The sequence below is a fragment of the Ischnura elegans genome, chromosome 4 (genome assembly GCF_921293095.1).
Source record: "Ischnura elegans chromosome 4, ioIscEleg1.1, whole genome shotgun sequence".
In the NCBI taxonomy this organism is placed as follows: Eukaryota; Metazoa; Arthropoda; class Insecta; order Odonata; family Coenagrionidae; genus Ischnura; species Ischnura elegans.
In genome coordinates this window covers 9,559,639-9,585,504 of record NC_060249.1, presented here as the reverse complement: position 1 = coordinate 9,585,504, position 25,866 = coordinate 9,559,639, and the positions used below count along the sequence as shown (strand labels likewise).

The 25,866-nt window shown below is 39.2% G+C and overlaps 1 protein-coding gene across 1 annotated transcript in view; it reads right to left on the bottom strand.

Annotated features, from left to right (window-relative positions):
- Positions 1–4,873: 4,873 nt before the first annotated feature.
- The window catches only part of LOC124157051 (ubiquitin-protein ligase E3C), a 47,349-nt gene continuing 26,356 nt past the window's right edge, over positions 4,874–25,866 (bottom strand). Inside the window, exons 15-18 of the mRNA XM_046531527.1 lie at positions 18,329–18,541; positions 18,062–18,190; positions 13,417–13,674; positions 4,874–5,971 (exon numbers count right to left, since the gene is read on the bottom strand). Of these exons, the coding sequence (XP_046387483.1) occupies positions 5,801–5,971; positions 13,417–13,674; positions 18,062–18,190; positions 18,329–18,541 (771 nt within the window). The 3' untranslated portion in view covers positions 4,874–5,800. The remainder of the gene's footprint in view (positions 5,972–13,416; positions 13,675–18,061; positions 18,191–18,328; positions 18,542–25,866) is intronic.

Sequence of the window (25,866 nt, the reverse complement as noted above, 5' to 3'; positions counted from 1 at the left end):
ACACCAAAGGGATGTTGAAGCAAGATCTTGCTCATAGAAAACTAAGGGTTGAGGAAGCAAATTCGGAGGAATTTCGAAGTGTCCATAGCAACGAAATGATTGTTAACTAATTTTCTTACACCTGCCAATCCAACCTTCCTGCCTTCCATACGTAGGCTCCCTATGGCGGCCATCTGCACACCTGATCTCATCTCTACGAATTGCCCAGGAGTCGAGGGTGATCACAGATTTTCCAGAGTTCCCACAAAGCCATTACACATGCAACCCCTTCCCAACTGTCTGAATCTCTTTGTCATACTCCTCACTACAGAACATAACTGTAGCTCACCTACCCAGCTAGCAGAGTTCAAAGAAAGTCTAAGATCAAAGAAAACGAAAGGCATTGATTGCGATTCGTTACCCACCATTAGTGTATTCATAATGTACAAATTATTTGGTTTTAGAAACACCGGTTTACACGAATGACTATGGTCAATTTTATCCTAATTTGAAAAAGGCCAGATTGGTGCCCATGCGATGCCACTCCACGTGACGTCACAGGGATCTAGTTTCTATACGAGTAGATAGGAGTTTTACATCGTCTGAGATTACCAATGCATGCATGAGGCACAGAGCTCAGGGAAACATCTCTTAATAATCACCGATTAAAACTGCCTATAGTCGGAAAGTCTCCTTCGTTTGATAAGGTATTAATAATCCCTATTTAAGCCAAGTGTTACCTGCTAGCAGGGTACTCTGCTACCTGCTAGCAGCCAGCATCTCAGCGGTACACAATATCCTCGCCCAAAGGTCACTTTACAAGGGGGAAGCGGGAACCAGAATGACGTCACACGGGGTTTTCCCAGCATTCTTACTTAGCTGTCACATTTTCACCTGCTTGAAAATTTTCACTTTTCATATAATTTAATATAATATTTCAAAAATTAGATATCGTTATTTAAAAATCTAAAAGCGTGAAATACATACTCCAGGAGTAATAATCTTTCGATTTAGGCAATAAAAAAATAATAGGAAACCGCCCTATTGTTGAAGCAATCTAAACCAACCACATAGTCTCAGAGTCTCTAACGGCTCCTACCGTAATCGATGAACAAGCTGTGTAATGCACACTGCTTGCTTGTAGCAGCTTTCCATGAATTGTGAAGCTTTCCTCAGCATTTTATTAAGTTTACGGAGTCAGTCTATCTGAGTCAATTCCCTTACTTCCTGTGTATTCACAGTGCGACCTGAAAAGAATTAAGTAGTACCTCTCTTTCATTTTTTCATCCAATACCCTTTCCACAACTCGCTTGACGAATTCAAGCTTCTTCAGGGCTATGCCACAAATACATATGTATTTCTCACACCTGATAGTCATGATAGCTTTGAAAAGGTTTAGTGAATGAAGAAAAAACTTCGATCAAAACTGATAATGGAGCAGAAGGGAGCAAAATAAGTGAAACTCTTACAGCATAACTTTATATTTGTCACACTTACACCAGGTGATCATGGTCAACTCATGACAGAGCAAATTGCAGCTGGATGCACCCGATGTCACAAGCTGGTTTCATTCATTTTGTGTTTAGAGCAGAAATAATTAAAAAGGTTATCTTCATATCATTCGTAGACTTGAAATTAGCAATATTTTCAGCCCGAAGCCCATTTTAAGAACACTCCGCCACATTAAAATGTTCACTGAAAATCCCGTGAAAATAGCATTTTTCTTTTAAACTCACATAATTTGATTCCAAACAGTCTGTAGACTCCACCAGAGTGCATTGAATTTGTGTAGCTTGTCACCCACAAAATGCTAATATTTAATACAAAAGCATTTCTTTCAATCTTCTTCAGTAAAAAAATTCAGCACAACTGGGGTCATTTCCTTAACCTCCATCTTAGATTTAAGCAATTGGTGCCACGGGCATAGACTCACCATAAACTGTAATTAATCTCTTCACTCGCAGTTCCACCACAAAAGGAACCCTTCCACCTCCAGTTCCGTACTTTGTTCAAATGATCCTCATCATCCATCACCATCCTCATCACATCGTATTTTTTTATTAAGTTTCTTGGTCTAGTAATCAACGAAAACCTGAACTGTTCTGACCACATAAAGTATGCATGAAATAAATTACCCTTGGAATCTTCTTGATCAGAAAAATAGCTTAATTATCACTCTAGATAGCCTGAAATTCCTATTTCAATCAAAAAATCAAATCCTACATTTCATGCGGCATCTTATTCTGGCATAATAGCCACCTATCCTATAAGATTTTTCCCCCTCCAAAAACAGGCCATAAAAGCAATGCTTCGCCTTCCCCTCCATACCTCAGGCAGATCTTTTATCAATAGCCATACCATCATGAAACTTCAATCCTTTTATGCATGTATGTACTTATTTGTCAAACAAAACCACCGAATATTCTCCTCTCACCATGACGTTCACACCAGCCGTGCACGAAATAGTACTAACACACACTTATCCCACAGCTCTGCTTCCCTTCCCCTACATGATCCTAATCGTGTAGCCTCAATGAGCAATAACAAACTACATATCACCTGATTTTAAATCACTTTCTCATCTGACAGTGTTCAAGCATCGTGTAAAGAATAAACTTGTTAACAAACAATATTAATGAATTCATAGTACATATGTACATAAGTGTGATTTCTGTAACACTTATGCACTTATTTCATTTTTATTTTTTAACAATTTCCTGTAGTGTTCTTATTTTTCAACTACTTATCATGATGCACGTTTTTGATGATTTATATGTTACTTGGTATTGACAGAAATAAAATAATTACTATTATATTTGTCATCTGCACTATAGTAATAGTACAGTGTGGAGCAGTGTGGATGACCCTAACTCCACATGTGCCATGGGGTACCATAAACATCAGAAAGACCATCCAAAACAATTTCTCATCTATGGAAACAGTAAAAAGCAACCAAGGAAGTTAAATCTTTCATGGAAAGAAACTAGAGATGTGCAAATAGTATCCGCGAATACTCGAATACTAGAAAGTATTCGAAATTCGAGGTCTCGAATAATTATGCTAAAGGTATGCTCTCGAATACTTTGAATTTCGTGCCGCACACTGTCATTGGTAGTTGACTTGGAAAATTGGAAAGAACTCTAGTTGTTTAGTGCATGCAGTGCCGTAATAGGCAAGTTGACAAACTACATCAAATTGGCGGATTAGAGCGGTGAAAAGAGTTCGACGTGGGGAAATGATTGGGTGAAAAAATCCGAAAATCCCAGGTGTCCCCCACCAGGAGTCCCTCGGTGCCGTAGGATAGCAACATTAAGGCATTTCCCACGATCTGCTATCCCCACTCATCCCACTATTCAGCACTCGCCTCACCCACTCTGACCCTTTCCCCTTCTCCGATATCAAACAAAAGGTCCCAGCTCACGCAGGAATCTTATTACAAAGACCTTAGCTTCGAAAAAAATATAAAGTTACACGAGAACAATAAAAACGTGTTTCATGCCCTCCCCCCTTTTCTCACCCACTGACCTTTTTTCTGGCAACCTGCTTCGAAGTTCCCCATTTCTGGAGGTCAACTGCTGCATGATTACCATGGGATAGTTACATCAGCGCATTTCCCAAGATCTGCTATCCCCCTCCATTCAGCACTAGCCCCCCCTCTGAGGCTTTCCTCTTCTCTTCTTTGAAATAAATAAAAAGTCCCAGCTCGCGCAGGGATGATATTACGAAGACCTTAGCTTCGAAAAAAATATCAAGTTACACGAGAACAATAGAAACGTGTTTCGCACCCCCCCTTTTCTCACCCACTGTCCTTTTTCTGCCTAACTGCTTCAAAGTTGCCAGTTCCTGGAGGTGAACTGCTGCACGAATGACCTATTAGCCCAAAAGGTGTCTAACAATGACTTTCTGCAATTGATATTACACCTTTATTGGATTGAAATATTAGTAATGTACATGTAATTTAAAAAAGAATAAGACCAAATGTGACGAATTTCTGACTTTATTTAAGCATTTTACACGAGGAAATCAATGTCAAAATACGACGGAGACTTAGCATTCTGGCGAGACTCGATATGAGCAGCAGAGCTTCTCGGAAGTTGATGCGGTATTTTTTTCCGAAAACATATATCAAGTTACAATTTATGAGTTGTGCTATAAATCTCTATTGTTACAGTCACAGACAAACGGATATTTTCTCAGGATATTTGGTTTTTCCCTGCTAGCAATTCGAATTCATCTTCTTATCTCGTGAGAACTTCCAAAGATGGACTGAAAATAATTGAAGAAAACCCGGTGGAGAATTGCGTGTATTTTGCAAAATGCCTCGGATCGTTCGCTAGCACTTGACAGCAGGAGTGGGGGTAAAGCGAGCTACCTGTTGAAAATAAGAAGTTGGATGAAGCCAAGTATCAGATGGGCATGCCGCTGCAATGGCGTTTGGTAGATAAGAATGTATACATCAGACAGAAATCCATCGTAGCAGTGTAAATGCCGAGACGGCATGCAATCATTTTTTGCGAGGTGGTTTGTCCCCTTAGAATATTTGAAAGAGATGTTAGTTGAATGAAATATATGCCCAATTGTTTCCATAACAATAAAATATTCCATTAATCAGCTAAATTCCTGTTCAAATCCTTTTAAAGGAAATCAAACTTACTCCCCAAAATCTTGTGTTTCCTGCTGCATAGGCAACCGAGTCAAACATTCCCGCATTCATCGTTTAGTATTCGAGGTATTCGAATATTCGAACAATGATTTAATATTCGAATATGATATTAGAGTTCGAGAAATCTGCTATTCAACCCATCTCTAAAAGAAACATTTTACCAACAATTGAAATGAAAACAGCTTAGGAGCTGAAATCAGGGAAAAAACATCATCTTAATGGACACCAAAATCAGCATTCCAGAGTTTTATTTTTATAGCTGTGACTATTGCAGCCACTTCATTTACATCTCACCACCAGATTTCAATTTGACCATTCCAGCACTTTATGACGCCTTGAATTACACAACTTCTCCAAGCACCAATAGATCCATTACTGTTATAGTAAAACTTAATTCATCAAACAAGTTCATTAGTGGAAGGTGTGTGAAAATAATCAATATAAAACAGTGTCGGGAACAAAGCCCCTGACTGACTAGTTTCATTCACAACACCTTCCACAAAATCTGTCATCTATCTTGAATTAATTTTTACAGCATGGTCAAATTCATAACATTCCATGAACATCAACCATGATTGAAGGATGTTTCACTCTTCTCATACATGAAGTACAAATAATAGTTGCATACATTGGTTAAAATATACAAATATGTAATTGCATTTGAAACAAATACTCAAAATAATAATAATAACAATATATTCTCAATCCTTTTACTTCCGGAAACTTAAAATTTGTAAAAATGTACAAGATACTCATTCTGTAACTGTGAAAAATTAACTAGCAGTGATTGTTCAATAAAATACATAATCATTTAGCATGTCCTTTTCCCTTTCAGTTGACTCCAATGCTAGGAATTCCATTAGGAATGATTATCTCACTTCGTTCACCTACATCACACACGTTATGAGCATAAAATCAAAGCAAGAATCATTTGCTCTCTAGAAACTAATGATGGTTAATGCCTTTCAAGAGATCAAAAGTAGCAGCAGCACGGAAGCAAACCTCAGAATTGGATTTCACTGCAATAAACACTCTCGGGGCATTTGAATCACAGAGGAATAATTGTTTTCTATGTACACGCACTCACCACTTCCCCTCCGTTACTCAACTCCCATCCTGGACAGAATGATTTCCACGTCACAGAGAGAGAGACCGAGACTAGCTCAGCTCAAAGCCCGCACCAGCTTGAATGGCATATAAAAGCCTACTTTGGAGTGTTTCTTCATCGGGGAATTCGGGGAGCTTCAAAAGGTTCATGCAAGTGCTGGCTGTGGGCAGTCTGTCACTGGCAACACCAGCGTGCTGAACGCAAAATGGTGGATCCAACTCCTGATGAAAAATGAATAGCCATTAGAGAGACAAGATTTAAATGGAGCGTAAAACAAAATGGGGAATGTGGTGGGTGAAGCAGTTGGCTGCTGATTGAGGGGACCTGTGTTCAAATCCCTGGTGAAGCCTCCTGACACCCCAAATCAAAATCGTCAAACTGCAAGTGGGTCCACGGAAAGGAACCTTGCCCCTCGCCCACCCACCCTGCATGTGCAAAATCAACATGCCTGCGGCTTAGTCTGGGGTTACCTCTACGCTCACCTATCCAAAAGAATCCTCTGGTTATACCACTGACAAGGGGAGAACACATACCTTGCTCAGCCTTTTTCAATGCCGTATTTTTATGGCATTCGGAATGGCGAACGCATCTCTGAACTGGTAGTGGTTCCATTGAATGGGCCTTAGTTTGGCTGTAATTAATTGATTTTCGAGCAGTATTTTTCACAAGTGATATATAATCCCAAAATAATACAAATGCTAATTGATGGGTCGGCTGGTGTGAATCTAGTGGTGAGCTTCTATGGCTCTCACTGTGGGGGGCCAGGGATCTAGGCTTTTCGTATGGCAGTTTATTTTATAGTCTTCATTTCCATCATATGGCAACAAGTATTTCACTAATTTTAATTTAAGCAAACGCTGTCATGAGAAAATTTTTTTCATCATAACGGCAATTAGGTATTTAAGCAGTGTCATTTGGGACGCGGAGATATGACGACTACACTATCAAGGGTTGGTGTGTGCTAAAATGTTAATTTTTTGTATTACTTATACTGATCAACGTCTAAATTAAAAATAAAAAAACTCTTCTTGCGAGAGCACATGCCATTAAGGCTCGCAGCGAGCAGCAATGTGTGTGCAGACGCAATAAATAAGAACACAAAACAAATATAAATTGCCATATCTCTCCAACACTTGTAATTGACATTACTCCAAAGTTCACTTCAAGTACCTATGTACTAAAAGAGCCATTCTGAAATATTAGTTCAATTAACAAATACATAGAATGGATTAAAGGTTATTATTTAAAATCAACAATTACCATATTTGTCTGAATATAGTCCCCCCTTTTTTTCCAAAAACACCCGAGGTAAAAGTAAAAGGGGGAATATATTCAAACGCATTTCTTAAAATTTTCCCGAAGCTTAAGCCTCAAAATTAGGGGGGTGACTACATTCGGAGATATACGGTACGCCAAATGTGTATCGTGCTCGCCGCTTCCCAAAATCTTCCGCAGCCCTCCAGCATAATAACAAGGGGATCACCTACAAATGTAATTTCTTAAAAAAAAAAAGCCACTGTCATAGCCCACCGTTAATCTTTATGCATGTTTTTGAGGATGGTAGCAAGTGTAGTCTTCATATCTCCACGTTCAAAATGACACTGCTTAAATACCTAAACGCTGTTGTGATGATAAAATTTTTTTCTCATGCCTATGCTTGCTGCAATTCAAATTAGTGAAATATGTACTTGTTGCAGCATGATCAAAATGAAGACTACAAGATGTAAGGCTGTGACAAAGCCTCGATCCCTGGCCCCCCGAGTGAGAGTCAAAGACGCTCACCACTCCACCAGCCGACCCATCTACAGTAAACTCTTGATTTTACGAAGTCAGTGGGACCGGAAAATTGGCACTTCGTAAAATCGAGTTTCGTAATTTCAAACCTTTTTCATAAGTCACGAAAAAATGTTCGCTTTTGTTTCTTCCGCCCTTTTTTGTCTTTAGTGGTCTTATTTAAACGTTTTCGGTGGTTATTCTCGGTATTATTCATAGAAAAGGCTTTTTCTTATCGATTTATGCTGTGATAGATCGTTAAATAATTATACCACCATAAAATTCCCAATTCTCGTTCATACTTCAACATCAACGATCGCTTAAGAAATTCCCGACTAGTTTAGAAAACGTAATCAAATAATGAATTGCAAAGTTTATTATAAGAATTTAATGTTATAAATTTGTGGTTAGGAGGGAATAACAACTATTAAGTTCGCGTAAGATATATATTTGTTTCCAGCACCCACGGAATTTTAGCGGCAGCCGGCTTAACCGCCATTTATGTCGCCCTCTTTCGCTCAGTGACGAGAAAAAAAAAAGAAAAACGAAGGCCTCCACCCGTTTCCAAAATAACCTTCATAAGTTAATATTTCGAGTTACTCCGTATTTTCAGTCGAATGTGCTATCTTTTCCATTAGTTATTTTCATTGAGATTCAGTTACGATTATAAATTACGTAGGACATGATTATCTTCTGGCGAATATTTGAAGTAAATTCTGTTTGAGTTCTCTGTCCAGATACTGTGCTCCGTCATCTTAGCAGACATTGCTACGAATGACTTAATTCTTCATCAGGACCATATTCTTCATACAGGGTGTGAAGTGCTATGTTCATATAGTATTTCTCTCTTCTTTTATGCCGACAGGAGCAAGGTTCCAACCGGGTATGTAATGAAAGTTATGCAAAGAATCATTGACGTAGAGATAAGATTTTCTTAGCTTTAGCACTAAAAAATAGGCGCGATATAATCGTAAATAAATATAGTGAGGAAAGAGCAATGAAAATAATTTCAATAGAAACGTCAGCAGAGAAGAAGAGAGACAATTATAAGCGCGACACCATTTCCCCGACAGTGGAAGATACTCTCAGTGGGTGGGGTGAATAAGAGTGGGATGGGGATTGCCTGAGGAAAGAAGCGGTCAGCATATGGTGGGGTGAAGGGGGCAGGAGAAAGAAGGGTGGGGAAAGGGCCTTCAGCTCTGCCCCAGTTTACATTTGGGGGGCGTATTTTTCTACGACGCACTCAAGCTCCGTAACTTTAGGGGGGAGTGAATGGGCAATGCTGGGGAAGGAGGGGTTTGGGATGCGTAAGGTGGGTGTCAGCAAGATCAGCAGAAGGCCACGGGAGGAAGTAAACAAAGACTTTGGAAAGAAAGATCTCTCGGCATGGGAAAACGGGGAGACGCACGAGAAGAAAGTTCATGGTTAGAGTTAGAAGTGCGTCTTCATTACGAGTAGCCTGAAAAATAAGTTTGTGGTTAATAGAGCCCAATACTTAAGATATTTAAGTTGTTTACTCAGGAAGGCTATTGTATACACGAAAAGATACTACTAAAAAAATCTGTCATTTTTTTCTTTTTGCCCTACTCCATCGCCGCTTCCACAATGGTTTCTAACTTGCATAAATGGGAATGAAATTGGGGACCTAACTCGTTAGCCAGATCAAATATCTTAATGTTTGGAGGGTAGCGTGTACTTCTTTTTTATTTGGTGAAATTACTTCCTCACTTTCATCTTCGTCGTCACTGCTATTCTGACTAGTCCCGGCCGCTGCTTCTTCCGACGTATGTACCGGCGTCCCATTGTCGCAAGCCCGGAGATCATCGTCAAGGGCAATATAATCGTTTGATGTTGCGCGCTGTGCTCTTCCTACTTTTTCCAAGAATTTTTCAAAATCATCTTTTAAGCCTCTAATCTCCTCCACGATTTTATCCGCTGCAGCTTCCTGAAGGTATAACGTAACGAATCAACTATAGCCGTGATATTATAGCGGTAGAATTACTAGTAGGCTAGTTGTATCAAATACCAACCTCGAGAACATCCTCATGATGCGCTATCAAAGGGAATCCGGCCTATTTCCAGCAATTTGCTATTGTAGTGGAGGAAATAAAGGTCGTCTTTGAAAAATGACAATTTTATTAACTTGGCCATTTTAGCAAAGTTAACAAAATCGTTATTTCTCATCCCAGAAACACGGTTCAGAGACGTACTTGAATGCCTGATTGGCAGGAGTGCGATGCAAACAATTATTTTTGATGACGGCATTGATTGATAGATTTTCAAAATGCAGTCAGAGCGGTCACTTTTGGGGAGAAAGGCTCGGAGGGACGAAGAGAGGGGCCAGCGAGGGTGAGCTCGTCGAGGAAAGGGTCCCGGATTAGGGACCCTTCGAAGTGCTTCGGCGAAAAGTAGTCAAGTTGTCTTCGAAGTACGTTCACAGCAGCCTGCCTTGCGAACACACCAGGTACGTTCACAGCAGTGCAAAGGGTTAAATAGGAGTGTACGAAATACCCCGCGCGACCTTCCTGACATGTTAAACTATGAAGTATTGTCGATGCGATGTTTACGATTAGGCACGTAAATAGGGGCATTATGTCAGTCGCGATATTTTACTTAACTCCTACTTCCCCTAATTTCCCACCGTGAGGTTTGAGGCGAACCCTTTCTCTCCAAAGTTGCACTATCATTTACGATTTCACACTTTTGATGAACCACAGTTGATAGCTGATTATTTTTTAACTAGATATGCCGGCGTAACTAGTTTTGTTGACAAATATTTCGCCATAGTTCGTATAAACGAATGCCTTTCGCTGCTGGGGACCGATCCGGGGTTCGTAAATTCAAAACATTTCGTAAAATCGAAACTTCGTATAATTGAATAGCACCATGTATTTACCATAGGCTTTTTGCCGGGACCGCACTATCACTTCGTATAATCGAAAACTTCGTAAAATCCTGCTTCGTATAATCGAGAGTTTACTATATTAGGATGTGTATTATTTTGGGATTATATATCGCTTGTTAAATATACCGCTCGAAAATTAGTTAATTACAGCCAAACTAATGCCCATTCAATGGAACCACTACCAGTTCAGAGATGCGTTCGCCATTCCAAATGCCATAAAAAGTATGGAATTGAAATAGGCGGAGCAAGGTACATGGTCTCCTCTTGTGAGTGAGAGTGAACACAAAATGAAACAGCTGAATCATTTCTTTTTCCAGAAAAAGAACTGATTCAACTGAATTGAACAGAAAAACATGACAGAAGTATCTTGCCAGGTGTAGTACATCGGAAACAATGCAAGCAAGTATTTTATCAAAGTAAATTACTCCTTAAAAAAGAATACATTACACTTATATATCCACTCAGTACTGAATGCAACAACATTTGTAGCTATCAGTTTGCAAGTGCAAAACTAAACAAATGGCTTCCTCAAATTTAGTTGGGGAACATGAGTAGGGGTAGATAGGTGAAGCAACAGGAATCCAATGGGCAGGACGTGAAAGGAGGCCATGAAGGGAAGCCCATGATTCCAAGGTTATCATAAAACTATGGAAAACTATTTGAGGGACATAAAACTGCTAATGATTTCGGCCTAAGCTATTGAATTATTATGAAACACTTGCTCCTATGTCTGGAGCCAGTCAGAATCCTTTAAATGTCAACTAATCACACCAAATTTGAGGTACATCCACATTCTCCAGCAAGTTCAGAAACGCCTGAACATTTGATGAATTCTTCTCGGGTTCTCAGCCAGGTTAATAGGGTAGTTTCCTTCATCACAGAAAACGAAAGGCATTGATTGCGACTCGTTACCCACCATTAGTGTATTCATAACATACAAATTATTTGGTTTTAGAAATCCCAGTTTAGACGAATGGGAATGGTCAATTTTATCCGCATTTGAAAAAGGCCAGATTGGTGCCCATGCGATGCCACTCCACGTGACGTCACAGGGACCTAGTTTCTATACGAGTAGATAGGAGTTTTACATCGTCTAAGATTACCAATGCATGCATGAGGCACAGAGCTCAGGGAAACATCTCTTAATAATCACCTATTAAGCTAAGGTCGGAAAGTTTTCTTCCTTTGATAGGGTATTAATAATCCTTATTCGACCCTTTTGAGACGGCGGAGTTTTCGTCTTAGCATGACTGCTGTACTGAGCCCCAAGAGACTCTTCTTTCTCGTGGTATGGAGCATTTTTGGAGGACATTCGTTAAGAAGGGTCTCGCTGAACCTTTTTCGACCCCTCACCGCTGGGACTCCGCATTATCTCAGACTCCGAGAGTAGTTGTGCTCCCTCCTTTCCGGGTTTACGACCATACCTGCGGCATTGGTTCGCGGTCAACTTGTATACATATTGCTTATATGTATTTAGCAAATGGATAATTGTTGCTTGCACGTAAATTGCAGACTTTGAATTGAATTCCTCATTTTTTTCTGAGCATTGTCAAATTTTAAAGGACGTTCTAAGGTCTATATTAACGCATTTAATGCAGCAACAATTTCCATGTTGATGTATATACATAAGTCGAGATATAAGTTAATATTTATCATAGAATTTCATTTAAAAATTGTAAACACTGCTCAAAAGACAAATAATTCAATTCTTAGTTTATTTTTTATGAGAAATGAAAAAATATTTACTTCGAAAACTGACTAGATAAACAATTGTAAGACTGCTGTTCCTTACCACTAAGAGGGGTTATAAAAGACGAGGGGTCCAGGTACCTGCTCCTGGATTCCGAGGGTAAATCCTAAACCCCGCAGGGTTGGGTCCCGAGACAAAGACGACGTAAACCCGTGACCTTCCTAAAAGGGGGGAGCTAGACAACGTATACATACGGCTTTCATTCTCCTGGCCAGGAAAATCTCACACGTAAATATACGGCCGTCGTCTCCCGGCTCAGGAAATGTCCACATGTGTATATACGTATATATACGTGTATATGTAGTAGGGAAAAGGTTAAGCGGAGTGCTACCTGCTAGCAGCCTGCAGCGCACATATTCTCGCCCCAAGGTCACCTCACACGGCGACAACGGGAACCAGAATGACGTCACACAGGCTTTTCCCAGCATTCATACTTAGTCGTCGCATTTTCGCGTGCTTGAAAATTTTCACTTTTCATTTAATTACAAAAAATTGATATCGTCATTTAAAAATCTTAAAGCATGAAATGGGTACTCCAGGAGCAATAATCTTTCCATTTAGGTAAAAAAAAATAATAGGAAACCACCCTATTGTTGGGTATAAGCCGATGTTTCGAGAGACGACTTGTCTCCCATCTTCAAGGCTGTCTTATTCTTTGAAAGTCCAATTTCACTGAAACGTCAGCTTATACGAAAGAATTAACCTGGCTGAGAACCCGAGAAGAATATCAATCGTCATCAATAGTATTCACCAGGAGAAATTAAAATTACCTGAACATTTGATTGCATACCCTTATATGTTTATGGATTGGATGTGATAAAATGACTTTAGAAAAGACCAGGAGGTTGGTTCCATTTTATTAACATCAAATTCTTATGCATTCTTTCAATTTGAGGGTTTCAGCCATTTTTACATAATCTCTGCAGAACTTGTAAATGCAACTACAACTACAAGTTGTAAATGCATCGGCAGATTTAGAAAAAGATAGGCTAGATTTTTGATATAGACCTATTATCATTGCATTCCTTTTGTATTACAGGGTATCCTTGTGCCTTCATTTGATCAAGGATAACTATAAACCCCATATTTTTCTGGCTTGCTAAATTGTGAATAATTAAATGGAATTTTAAGGAAAAAATATGTGCTCTAAAGGAAATATGTTCTCATTTTGAAGGGTTAAAAGTAGCACATTTAGTAGAGAGCATCTTCTAAAAGCTGAACAAGTAAAAGTCACAAACCTTAAACCCAAGAAGGGGAGGTCTGGAACAACTCGTAACAAACTTGAGCAGTAAACGTCGCTGCAGGTCATCAAAATGTTCAACAACCGTCCAGAATGCACGAATAGTTGGATGCTCAGGTGAGTAGCCACCAGCATATGCAGTATTTCTTTTCAGGTCTTCAACATCCACAGGAATAGGAGCACCAGAAATCAATACCTGCAGTTCTCTAGTGTCAAACATTTGCAGCCATTCCAGAGGGATCACATTGGCCAGACCCTTAAAAAAAAAAATTACAGCAATTAGGGAAATACAGCATATAACAGTGGAACCTCGTTAAAGCGAGTAAGGGCTATTGCGAGACCCCCACCATTACGAGAGATGCACCGTCAATTGACCCTATGATAAGTATGTAAAAAAATTCGTTTTTACGAGGCCCTTTTGGTGTTGGCACTCGCCATAGCGAGAGTTTCGCCGGATAGATCGCCGGAAAACCTTCACCAAGAGTCCCTTATCTCTGTAATTTCTTGCGATCTGTTAGAAATGAAGTTAACATGGAGTGCTCAGTCTCAAATTCATGTAGTAAACTGTCGTTCGATAAATAAGCAGTTCATTTTGGTGAAAATATTGATAAATATGATAGAAAAAGTCTTCCAAGGCAGGAACGTTATACAACCTTCCACCGTTTTCGACTGCAGAAACAAATGCAATACAGTGAAACCTCGATATAACGACACCCCACGGTGCACTAATAAACACTCGCTATAACGAATTGTCGCTTTACCGGAGGTGGAGCAAATAATAGCCAATATACCTGTTGCGAACAGATATACAGGAACAGGAGTGGTGCGGCGACAGATAAACATCTATCCGATAAGCGTAAGCATAAATCCAGACAAAAGGCGATGTTTTTTTGCATCACTAAATTTCCTTACTCAAATAACGACTAACTATTCAAACAATTTATAAGCGCCGCACTGAATAAAAATCATGCAAAGCATTGTTTCGTCAACCATTATATTTATCGAACGACAGTTTACCACATAAATTTGATACTGAGCACTCCATTAACTTCATTTCTAACAGATCGCTAGCAATTACAGAGGTTAAGGAGTATTGATGAAAGTCTTCCGGCGGTGAAACCCTCGCTATGGCGAGAGCCAACACCGAAAGGGTCTCGTAAAAACGAATTTTTTAACACGCTCATTATAGGGTCAATTGACGGTGCATCGGCTATATCTCGTAATAGCGGGGGTGTCGCTATAGCCCGTACTCGCTTTAACGAGGTTCCACTGTATGTTATTTCACTTAACTACCGCTTAATGTACAAGAACAATAAACATACACCAATGGAAACATTTGAGGCATTAAATAACCGTGATACAGTTTTATAAGTTAATTTTTGAATTTTCAGTGGAAAATACCAAAATAATAGAGTGATTACGTAAATGCACTAATTAAGTGCATTGAAAAATGGCTTCGTCGGTTCTGCATTGGCATAATAATTGATAAAACAATGCTTTACATGATTTTTATTCAGTGCGGCGCTTATAAATTGTTTGAATAGTTAGTCGTTGTCTGAGTAAGGAAATTTAGTGATAAAAAAAACATAGCCTTTCGTCTGGATTTATGCTTACGTTTATTGGATATAATTTATCTGTCGCCGCACCACTCCTGTTCCTGTATAACTGTTCGCAACAGGAATATTGGCTATTATTTGCTCCACCTTCGGTCAAGCGACAATTCGCTATAGCGAGTGTTTATTGGAGCACCGTGGGATCTCGTTTTATCGAGGATGCACTGTACCTTAGAGGAAACCATTAGGTTTGGAAACCATAGATTGATATCAGGTAGAAGAAAATAAGAGAGATGTTTCTCACCTTTACCTTGAAAAAATAAAACACTCACCAGGCATCATATACATAACTAAGAAAATTACTTGCAAGAAAAATTATTCCAGTTTTTGAAGAATTATAGCACCTTTACTTCCTAATTCAAGATATCTTCTACATAAGTTAAGTAATTGGGTAATCATATATAGATTCAGATAAATTAGGCATAAAGAAAATAATTCATCAATCACTATGCAAGGGGAACTTGTAGGGCCATACACCCATGTCTCATATAGCGCAATTTCGATTAGCGCAATTTCGATATAGCGCAAATTCGTTCCTCAGGGAAACATTGCAACGCAGTGTAGCCTAATCGAAAATCTTAAACGCTCTCGTGATAAAACGTGAACTTGCGCTAAGTACACACGAAATTGCCATCATTTTACGCATATTAATAGTATTGCTTGCTTCAAATCTTCTAATTTGTTTATGTATTAATCGAAATCTATTGCTGTGCAATGGCCAAAAGCATTACTCGTCATTGGGTCCAGATAGTCGGCCTACCGAAGTAATTTATCTCGTCTCCGTAACAGAATGAGTTAATTTAGATCATAAATTAAGCGTGGGGCTAGTGGAAATGAGTTTTTTTAAGCAATACTGGTTGAGACGCAATTTTTGCCGTCATAGGTTATCGGGCGATTGACTTCCAGGTAGAGGGTCTACGCTAAAACCTTCAAGGTCATCGGTATTCACGGGGGAGAAATGGAGCGGTGGCCGAGTTGCGTATGAATAGCATCAACACATAAAAGGGTCCGCTATAGAGTCTCAAACACAATAGCTTCGTTCCCTCCCCGCAGTCGTAGGCCCTCTGCATCTCAAGAATACAGTTCAGCCGTAGAAGGTGATTTTGATAGAGCCATGCAGAGTAAAAACCAAGAGAAAATGGCAAAAAATAGGAATGCGGGTAGAAAAATCAAGAATTTATCAAGAAAAACCATAAACCTAGAAGAGAAATTGATATAGGTCAATTGCTTTGAAAATGGAGAACGTCAAAGCGATATTGCGCAGAAGTTTAAACGCACGATGCCTTATTCTGAATAAAGACGAAGTTAAAACATCAGTGACCTCAGCCGCACCAACTTCAACCAAGCGGTCTTCACATACGGAAAGTTCATAGTGAATCAGTACAAAAAGACGAGAGTGGTAATCGCTCCGAGACATTTAGTGAAAGCTCCGGTTGGTTCCAGAATTTAAACGGCAAGCAGGTATTTTCAGTGCGGCGATATCAGGTGAATCTGCAAGTGCTGATAGCGCAGTCACCACAACATTTTCTGATGAACTCCAAGCTGTGATTGAAAGTGGCTCCTTTCCCCCTCAACTAGTTTTTAGTGTTGACGAGACGATATTCTTTTGGAAAAGAATGCATTCTCGTTCATTCATTTTCAGGGAAGGAAAACCTGGGTCAGGTTTCAAGGCATTCAAAGACTGTTTCACGTAGCTGCTAATGACTCGGAGGACTTCAAATTAAAATGATTTATCATTCATAAACTCCGCTAGCTATGAAATGGCATTCAAAGTAGCATTTGCCTGTCATTTCGATGAGCGACAAAAGGGCCTGGGTGACACAATAGTTGTTTTTAGACTGGTTTGAAAAATCGTCAACTGCCGGCAATGCATTACGAACCCCTGAGATAGCAGATGTTAGCCCACCCGCACGACAGGAGGGAATTTCAAAAAGCTCGTAAGAATTTTTTTTAACGTGAATAAAAGTCTTCAAATACGTGCATACTATCTTTAAAGATGTTTTAAACTATAAACATTTATATAAATAATGTTTTAAAAGGCTATTTATGGGAATACATATGTTTTAGAGGAAATTCAATACCCAAGACCTATGCTACCAGGAACGCATCCCTATCTTCCCAATGTTAAAACACTCTCGTATAATGCAAATTCGTATAGCGCAAAGACCCCAAGGAACGCATCCCTTGCGCTATACGAGACATGGGTGTATATCGATATTCCTATTTATTTAGATTTGGCGATTCCCACATAAGTACACATAAAATTCATCTACACTCCAGCCATTGCTCCTCCAACCCCTTCATATATTTATGATTTCAATTCTTTCTAATCACCAAATAAACACACTATTGGCTATACCCAGACAATTGAGTGTTTTTTATTTGTGGAAGTGTTCATGGCCCTTCGAAATCCAAACTAATGCGTAGGACGGAATGTGAGCCTGTAATGGGAAAATATAATCCTCGAAATCACGTCGTAGATCCTCATTCAGGAGGTACATTGACAATCCAAAAAATAACATAAAAAAGAAAAAAACACTACCTTAACTGACTTTAATGAATGGGGTAGGGTTGTAACAATGAAACTTAAATTGTAAGGCAAAAAATAAACAGCTTCCACTGGGACTCAAACCTAGGTCACCCATGGCTAGGGTTATAGACTGATTGTCCAAACACACTCAGCCACAGCAGTTGTTGGTGATGAGTACTTCTAGGGGAGGCATGCTTCACGAAATATTTATTCACGATTATCTCTCAAAGCCAGGCATATGAGGAAGACAGCCATGACACTTTTTCTACATTTCCTGAATACCTAGTTTCAGAAAATGACATCTTCATTCAAATCATCAACATTACTCTTGCGATGTCTCCTTGTAAGACAAACTCCCTTTTATAAAACTTTAATTCACAAACTTGGAAAATATGGACCTTTTCCACTTCATATAATAGTGATTCTGCAGTGACTAAGAAGCACTTTGCACTCATCTGATCAATATTATCACAATTAAGGACCTGTGCACAAAGTCTTACCTGTTTAAATGCATTACACTGCAACCTGATTTGCCTGTTCAACTTATAGTCAGCCATGAGATGAATGTACTCTATCCTGTTGGCTGCAGTCACTGGAATATTGGCTCCGCCAGGCTTCAACTCATCCACCTGAGGTCAAATTTGAAAAAATAGGTTACACTCAAGCCACTAAAGTGACATGAACTAACACAACATGGGTATCAAAACGAGTAAAAATATGAATATAGCCATTTAGCCCGTATTAAAGATAAAAACTACTTGACTTACCCTAGTTTCTCCCAACTCCTCATTAATGACAGTGAAATCTAAGTTCAAGTCAGCAATATCACCATCATAACTCTTTAGATAAATTAAATTCCTATGCATAAGTGGGTCCAAAGATGCTAAATGGTGAACATCAACATCTGAATGCCTTCCAACAAGTTTTGACAGGAAAAAATCAGCCAATGGAAGCTCAACCAGAAGGTTTTCATATAAAGCCTGAAATTTCAAAGAAAAATGCATGCAATCGAAACAATAATCAACATTTCTCACAACCCAATATAGTACAGAATACAATACCATAAGAAAATGAGATTTACAAATACAAATATTACTACCAATACACAACTGACTCTTACTTTCAATCCCTGTGCAGAATCACAACAGCAAATTAAAAATATTCTTCTTTACATTATTACACTCAATTATGTAATTCAAAACATTTTGTCTTTATTACCAAGTTACTGTCATAAATAACAGATTGGTCTGAGTAAATACCAGAAATATGAGAAACTGAGCCATCAAAACTATGCTTACACTGCCAATAAAATATGTATAACATAGCATAAAATGTAATTCCATTATTATTGAAGCCACATTGTTCCAGATGTATGTATGAGGGCCACCCTATGCGAGGGCCTTCCCTGCCAATCCAACTGCCCTTGCTATTAACCTGATAAGGCACATGCCACCCCTGAAGTCACAGGTTAAAAGGCATCAAAAGTTCCCTTGGTGGTACGGGTAAGTTTATGACAAAATGGAGTAGAAGCTCGGTTTAACGAGTACTCACAATCCCAAGGAAATCAGTAGCTATATCAGGTGCTCGCTACATCCGAAGGTGAAGATTGAAGCTCAATTCCAATATTCTAAGTAGTTCGTTCCCTTTCTTGAGGGGTTTTTACTGAGTTTACCCCTCCTAAATCTTTATTTTAAATTATTACAATATTATGATTTACAATTGCATACTCTTGAACTATCATTACTTACTTACAAAGGGTTCCCACTCTACCTATATAATGAAATTCACGGTTTTTTCAGGTTTTCACGGTCTCAATGTCAAATTCATGGTCCGTTTATAAGTCAACAATAGGACAATTTCCGGCTGTATATTGACTAAAAATCAATGCACGCAACATACACCGTGAATTTAAATGCAGCAATGAAAAGTGATAACTGTTATGACGTTTGGAAAATTCAGGGCCAACTAAAGGCCCAACCCAACCGCGCTCTTGCCTGGACTCCGAATACCATGGCCTTCTTTAATATGCGAATGCCCTTAGGACCTTCTTCCATCTGAACACCGGAAGTCCTTTTTTATCTCCTCGCCGAGAGATAGTTTTTAGCGCACGTTATTACCGCACAGTAACCAAATTTCCCTTACCCAATCTTTCTGAGATCGTGGAAAATATTTATTAAAAATGTTTATAGAATGTAATAAATCAATAAATCAATTTCATATAATTACAGTGGACCCTCGATCTATCGTTTTTCAGGGGGATGGGAGAAAAAAACGATGAATACGGGAAAACGATCAATGCGGGAATGTTTGGATAGGTTCCCTATGTCCCAGGAAACGCCGGATTTTGGTGCATAACTATGATATTTGTTTAAGGATTCAAAGAAGATTTTAGCCAATTACAGGAATACTAGTACTTTATCGAGACACTTAGGCCATATTGTTGATTCGAATAATATCTCTTTCAAATATCCTAAAGGAACACGCCACCTCAATAAAAATGTTTGCTCTCCACTCGGCATTTACCCTGCTATTATGGATTTCTCTCTGATATAAAAATCCATGAAACGCCATTTCCAGTACACGTATTCACGAGAGCAATGTGCATGTTATGCCTAAAACAACCGCTTTCGCCGGCGCAGTGTTTGGTTGTGAGATGGATCATATAGGCCAAAAATTGTCCACTATTTGTAATGTTCCTGTCTAATAAATATATGTTTCATGTAATTTAGGCAATGTGTAAAGCATGAACAATGTTGCGTTAATCGTCAGCGGCACACCCGCCTGAGCCTCGGCTTCATCCCACTTCTTGTTTTCACTGGTAGCTCGCTCTACCCACTACCATCATGTGCTAGCAGACAGCCCGAGGCATTCTCCAATATTCACGTGCTTCTATCCCGGATGCTTTTCTTCATATTCAATTATTTTCAGTGCATCTTTTAAAGTACTCACTTATTTTCGGAAGGGCGATGGTCCGAAGACGGATAAAAATAAAATTTAAAAAAAATGAAACCTTACTTTATTAAACCCTCATGAAAAACACTCCCTAGTTTGAAGTCAACCCACATTGGAAAGTACGGAACCACTCGTGCGAGGTGAAGTTCAGAACTGATGCTATCGCGTACGTCTTACACAGAACATACTGCTGAGGGTGAAGCATAAACATATGACTGCGCTATGAAATTTTTTGTTCGAAAGAGAAGGCAACTTACACATTCTTTTCTAATTATTGTAGCGCCAGATGAGTAGATGAATTCAGATTGTTAGTAGAGAGAAACAAAATATCTTGAGAAGATATCCCTTCCTTAGTAACTCTTACAACTGAGACTTATAGTATAACTCGTAAATTTATAACTAATGATAACCTGATATCCTGTTTTCAGAAAAATGCCACATTAACTACCGAGAAGCTCTGCTACGAGGATATCGAGTTTTGCCAGAAATCATCATTGTATTTTTCCAACTACTTTCTTGTTTTAAATGCTTAAATAACGTTAGAAATATGTCGTGTTTGGTCTCATTCTTTTTTGAATTACGTGCACTTTACAAATATTTCAATCTAATTAAAGTATTATGTCGATTCCCAAAATTCGTTGTTAGACACCTTTTGGGCTAATAGGTGATTCATGCAGCAGTTGACCTCCAGAAACAGGGAACTTTGAAGCAGTTAGGCAGAAAAAGGTCAGTGGGTGAGAAAAGAGGGGGGCGCGAAATACGTTTCTATTGTTCTCGTGTAACTTGATATTTTTTTCGAAGCTAAGGTCTTCGTAATATGATCCCTGCGCGAGCTGAGACCTTTTCTTTATTTCGGAGAAGAGGAAAGCTTCAGAGGGGGGGAGGCGAGTTCTGAGTGGAGGGGGATAGCGGATCTTGGGGTATGCGCTAATGTAACTATCCCACGGCACTCAGCTTCTCCCTATTGTAATTCAATCTCCTGGGGGTGTCTGTCGTTATAAGCCACAAACAACTCGTTGTATACACTTCGTCTCATTTTCGTCAAACGATGGATGCGGGAAAATTATTCGACGGGACCGCGATCTTCAAACGATCAATGAGGAAAAACGATACATCGGAGAACGATGGATGCGGGAAAAAATTACATTGCCTTTACCGAACTTTATTCGGGACCAGGAATGGCTAACAATGAATGCGGGAATGATAGATCGGGGTTCCACTGTATAATGCACTTGGTTTTAAATACATAAAGACGAAATAAATACCTACTGAAACACGTTATTTTCACTTTTACTTTATTATTCACTTATTTATTATTTATTTAGATTCAAACGAGGTGAGCGTATTATAATTCATTTTCGGGAATACGTCTGCGTGCTATTAATATTTAACTCAACGTTTCATTCCACTTACTGGGAACGTCGTCAGGAGAATGAAAATATAAACACCTATCATACCGTTGGAAAAACTGGTCCATTGTTGTTAAGGTATTTAAAAAAGTAAATAAAAATAAAAATAAAATAAAAGCCAACTTCTTTAAAACATCTAATATAAAAAAAGGAAGATGAAAGGTGGAATATTGTAATTAAATTTTCGAAATGTATCTCTTCCACACATGGCTTAAATTATATCCATCATCCCTGTTAAAATTCATTGGTCTTTTAGAAATTTCTATCGCCTCTCTAATAAGCCGTGGATAATATGCAGATTTTCTTGCAATGGCTTTGGCCTCATCCAGGAGGATCTTGTGTCCTGGCCCCGACATAAAATGATCGGCGACAGCTGAAGTTTCCCATTGCCTTGCCTTCAGCGCCCTTTCATGCTCTTTCATCCTTGTCACTATCTTCCGTTTGGTCTGTCCGATGTAACTAGACCCACATGAACACGGAATCTCATATATGCCTTCCATTTGTAATGGGGGAACAGCATCAATGACGGATGGAAGTAGGTCTCTGATCTTCCTCAACGTGCCAAACCTGGTTTCAACGTTGGCTTTTCCAAGGATGCGAGCAATCCGGTCCGTTGTTCCTGATACGTAAGGCAGAACTGCAAAAGCACTTGGTTTTGTTTTCTCCATCAGGGCCTTGACTTCCCTTAAAGCTCTCCTAATGAATGAATTAGCATATCCGTTTCCTTTTAAAATAGAAATAAGATGTTCCATTTCACTTTCTACGCTATCTTCATCAGAAACGGCAAGGGCTCTATGTCTTAAGGTCTTGATAGCGCAGGACTTCTGACGCGGGTGATGGTGTGATGCCGCGTTTAAGTACCTATCTGTGTGGGTCTTCTTCCTAAAGACCGAATGTCCCAAGCTTCCGTCTTGCCTTTTCCTTACTAGAACATCAAGAAACGGTAAGGAGCCATCTTCTTTGATTTCTTTGGTGAACTTGATGTTATCATGAATATTATTCAGGTGTTCATGGAAATATTCAAGAGCCTCTTTCCCGTGTGGCCAAATAACAAAAGTGTCATCAACGTATCGGAGCCAGCATACCGGTTGATATTCACTTGATGAAAGAGCATCGGCTTCAAACTTCTCCATGAAGAGGTTAGCTATGACCGGAGAGAGAGGGGATCCCATAGCAGCTCCCTCTACTTGGGAATATATTTCTCCGTCGTAGCGAAGATAGCTGTTTTTGAGGCATAATTCTGCGAGATCGGGTACATAATTAGGGAGCCCTTTCTGAGTTAGTTCCCTTAAAATCAGAACTGAATCATTAACCGGAACTTTAGTAAAAAGACTCACAACGTCAAAACTGACCAGAATATCATTCTCTGATGTTCTTAAATCCTTTAGTAGCTCGACGAAATGGCTTGAGTTTTTAACGTAGGATTCGGTACTCCCAATAAAGGACTGAATGTCTCTAGATATATAGCGGGCCAAATTATACGTCGGTGAGTCGATAGTGTTCACAATCGGTCGCAGAGGTATTCCTGCTTTATGTATTTTGGGAAGTCCATACAGTCGTGGAGTTTTAGAGGCATGAGGAATAACTTTCCAATGATCTTCTTTTGGAATGGAGGATAGCTTGATTTCTTTCTTCACTCGATTTTCTAAGGCAGCTGTCGGGTCCTTGTTAAGTTTAACATACGTCTTATCATCCAAGAGAGAACGGATTTTAAGATCATATTCATGCTTATACATTATAACTGTTGAATTTCCTTTGTCGGCTGGTAATACGAGACAATTCTTTTGTACCTTGAGTTCTTTGATGGCTTTTCTCTCAGAAATAGACAGGTTAGGAGAAGGCAGCTTACTTTTTCTTAGGGTTTGCACAACTTCATGGCGAATATCCTCAGCTAGTCCAAATGGATGTACGCGAATAGCAGATTCTACTCCAGTTATTATTTCTTCTACCGGCAATGTTTTTGGTGTAACAGCAAAGTTAAGTCCTCTGGATAACACTGAGATGGTATCATTGCTAAACACTTCAGCAGTAAGGTTGTGTACCGCCAAAGGAAGGGAACACTTCTGCACCGGCTTCTTCTTCTGAAGAAATTCAAATTTTTTCTTCTGTTTGACTTGCGTATTATAGAAAACATTTGAAGCCGAAAAAGTAGTGATACGATCTATTAAATTCCAATCATCTAAAGAAAGAACACTTGATAATTCCAAATGAAGCTCATACAATTCCTGTGAGTTATTCAAGAGAGAAAAACGCGTGAAACGAACCCGTTCTCTTAGCAGAGCTCGGCCAGCATTCTTCAATATATTCTTGGCTTTACTTGTTTGAATATGATGCTTTATCTTCACACAACCAGGAAGAGTATCCGAGTCTCGGCATCGTTGTAGGAAGGCGAGAGAAGTCAGAAGGGTGGCTTTCTTCTTCCTAAGGTTTTCCAACTTTCTTATTTTCTTGAAAATATCCTCCCCGTAGAGGTTCCAAATTTTAGTTTTAAGGTTTTCGCAGCGATTAGATGCACTATTATAATTCATTTTCGGGAATACGTCTGCGTGCTATTAATATTTAACTCAACGTTTCGTTCCACCTACTTCCATCCGTCATTGATGCTGTTCCTCCATTACAAATGGAAGGCATATATGAGATTCCGTGTTCATGTGGGTCTAGTTACATCGGACAGACCAAACGGAAGATAGTGACAAGGCTGAAAGAGCATGAAAGGGCGCTGAAGGCAAGGCAATGGGAAACTTCAGCTGTCGCCGATCATTTTATGTCGGGGCCAGGACACAAGATCCTCCTGGATGAGGCCAAAGCCATTGCAAGAAAATCTGCATATTATCCACGCCTTATTAGAGAGGCGATAGAAATTTCTAAAAGACCAATGAATTTTAACAGGGATGATGGATATAATTTAAGCCATGTGTGGAAGAGATACATTTCGAAAATTTAATTACAATATTCCACCTTTCATCTTCCTTTTTTTATATTAGATGTTTTAAAGAAGTTGGCTTTTATTTTATTTTTATTTACTTTTTTAAATACCTTAACAACAATGGACCAGTTTTTCCAACGGTATGATAGGTGTTTATATTTTCATTCTCCTGACGACGTTCCCAGTAAGTGGAACGAAACGTTGAGTTAAATATTAATAGCACGCAGACGTATTCCCGAAAATGAATTATAATAGTGCATCTAATCGCTGCGAAAACCTTAAAACTAAAATTTGGAACCTCTACGGGGAGGATATTTTCAAGAAAATAAGAAAGTTGGAAAACCTTAGGAAGAAGAAAGCCACCCTTCTGACTTCTCTCGCCTTCCTACAACGATGCCGAGACTCGGATACTCTTCCTGGTTGTGTGAAGATAAAGCATCATATTCAAACAAGTAAAGCCAAGAATATATTGAAGAATGCTGGCCGAGCTCTGCTAAGAGAACGGGTTCGTTTCACGCGTTTTTCTCTCTTGAATAACTCACAGGAATTGTATGAGCTTCATTTGGAATTATCAAGTGTTCTTTCTTTAGATGATTGGAATTTAATAGATCGTATCACTACTTTTTCGGCTTCAAATGTTTTCTATAATACGCAAGTCAAACAGAAGAAAAAATTTGAATTTCTTCAGAAGAAGAAGCCGGTGCAGAAGTGTTCCCTTCCTTTGGCGGTACACAACCTTACTGCTGAAGTGTTTAGCAATGATACCATCTCAGTGTTATCCAGAGGACTTAACTTTGCTGTTACACCAAAAACATTGCCGGTAGAAGAAATAATAACTGGAGTAGAATCTGCTATTCGCGTACATCCATTTGGACTAGCTGAGGATATTCGCCATGAAGTTGTGCAAACCCTAAGAAAAAGTAAGCTGCCTTCTCCTAACCTGTCTATTTCTGAGAGAAAAGCCATCAAAGAACTCAAGGTACAAAAGAATTGTCTCGTATTACCAGCCGACAAAGGA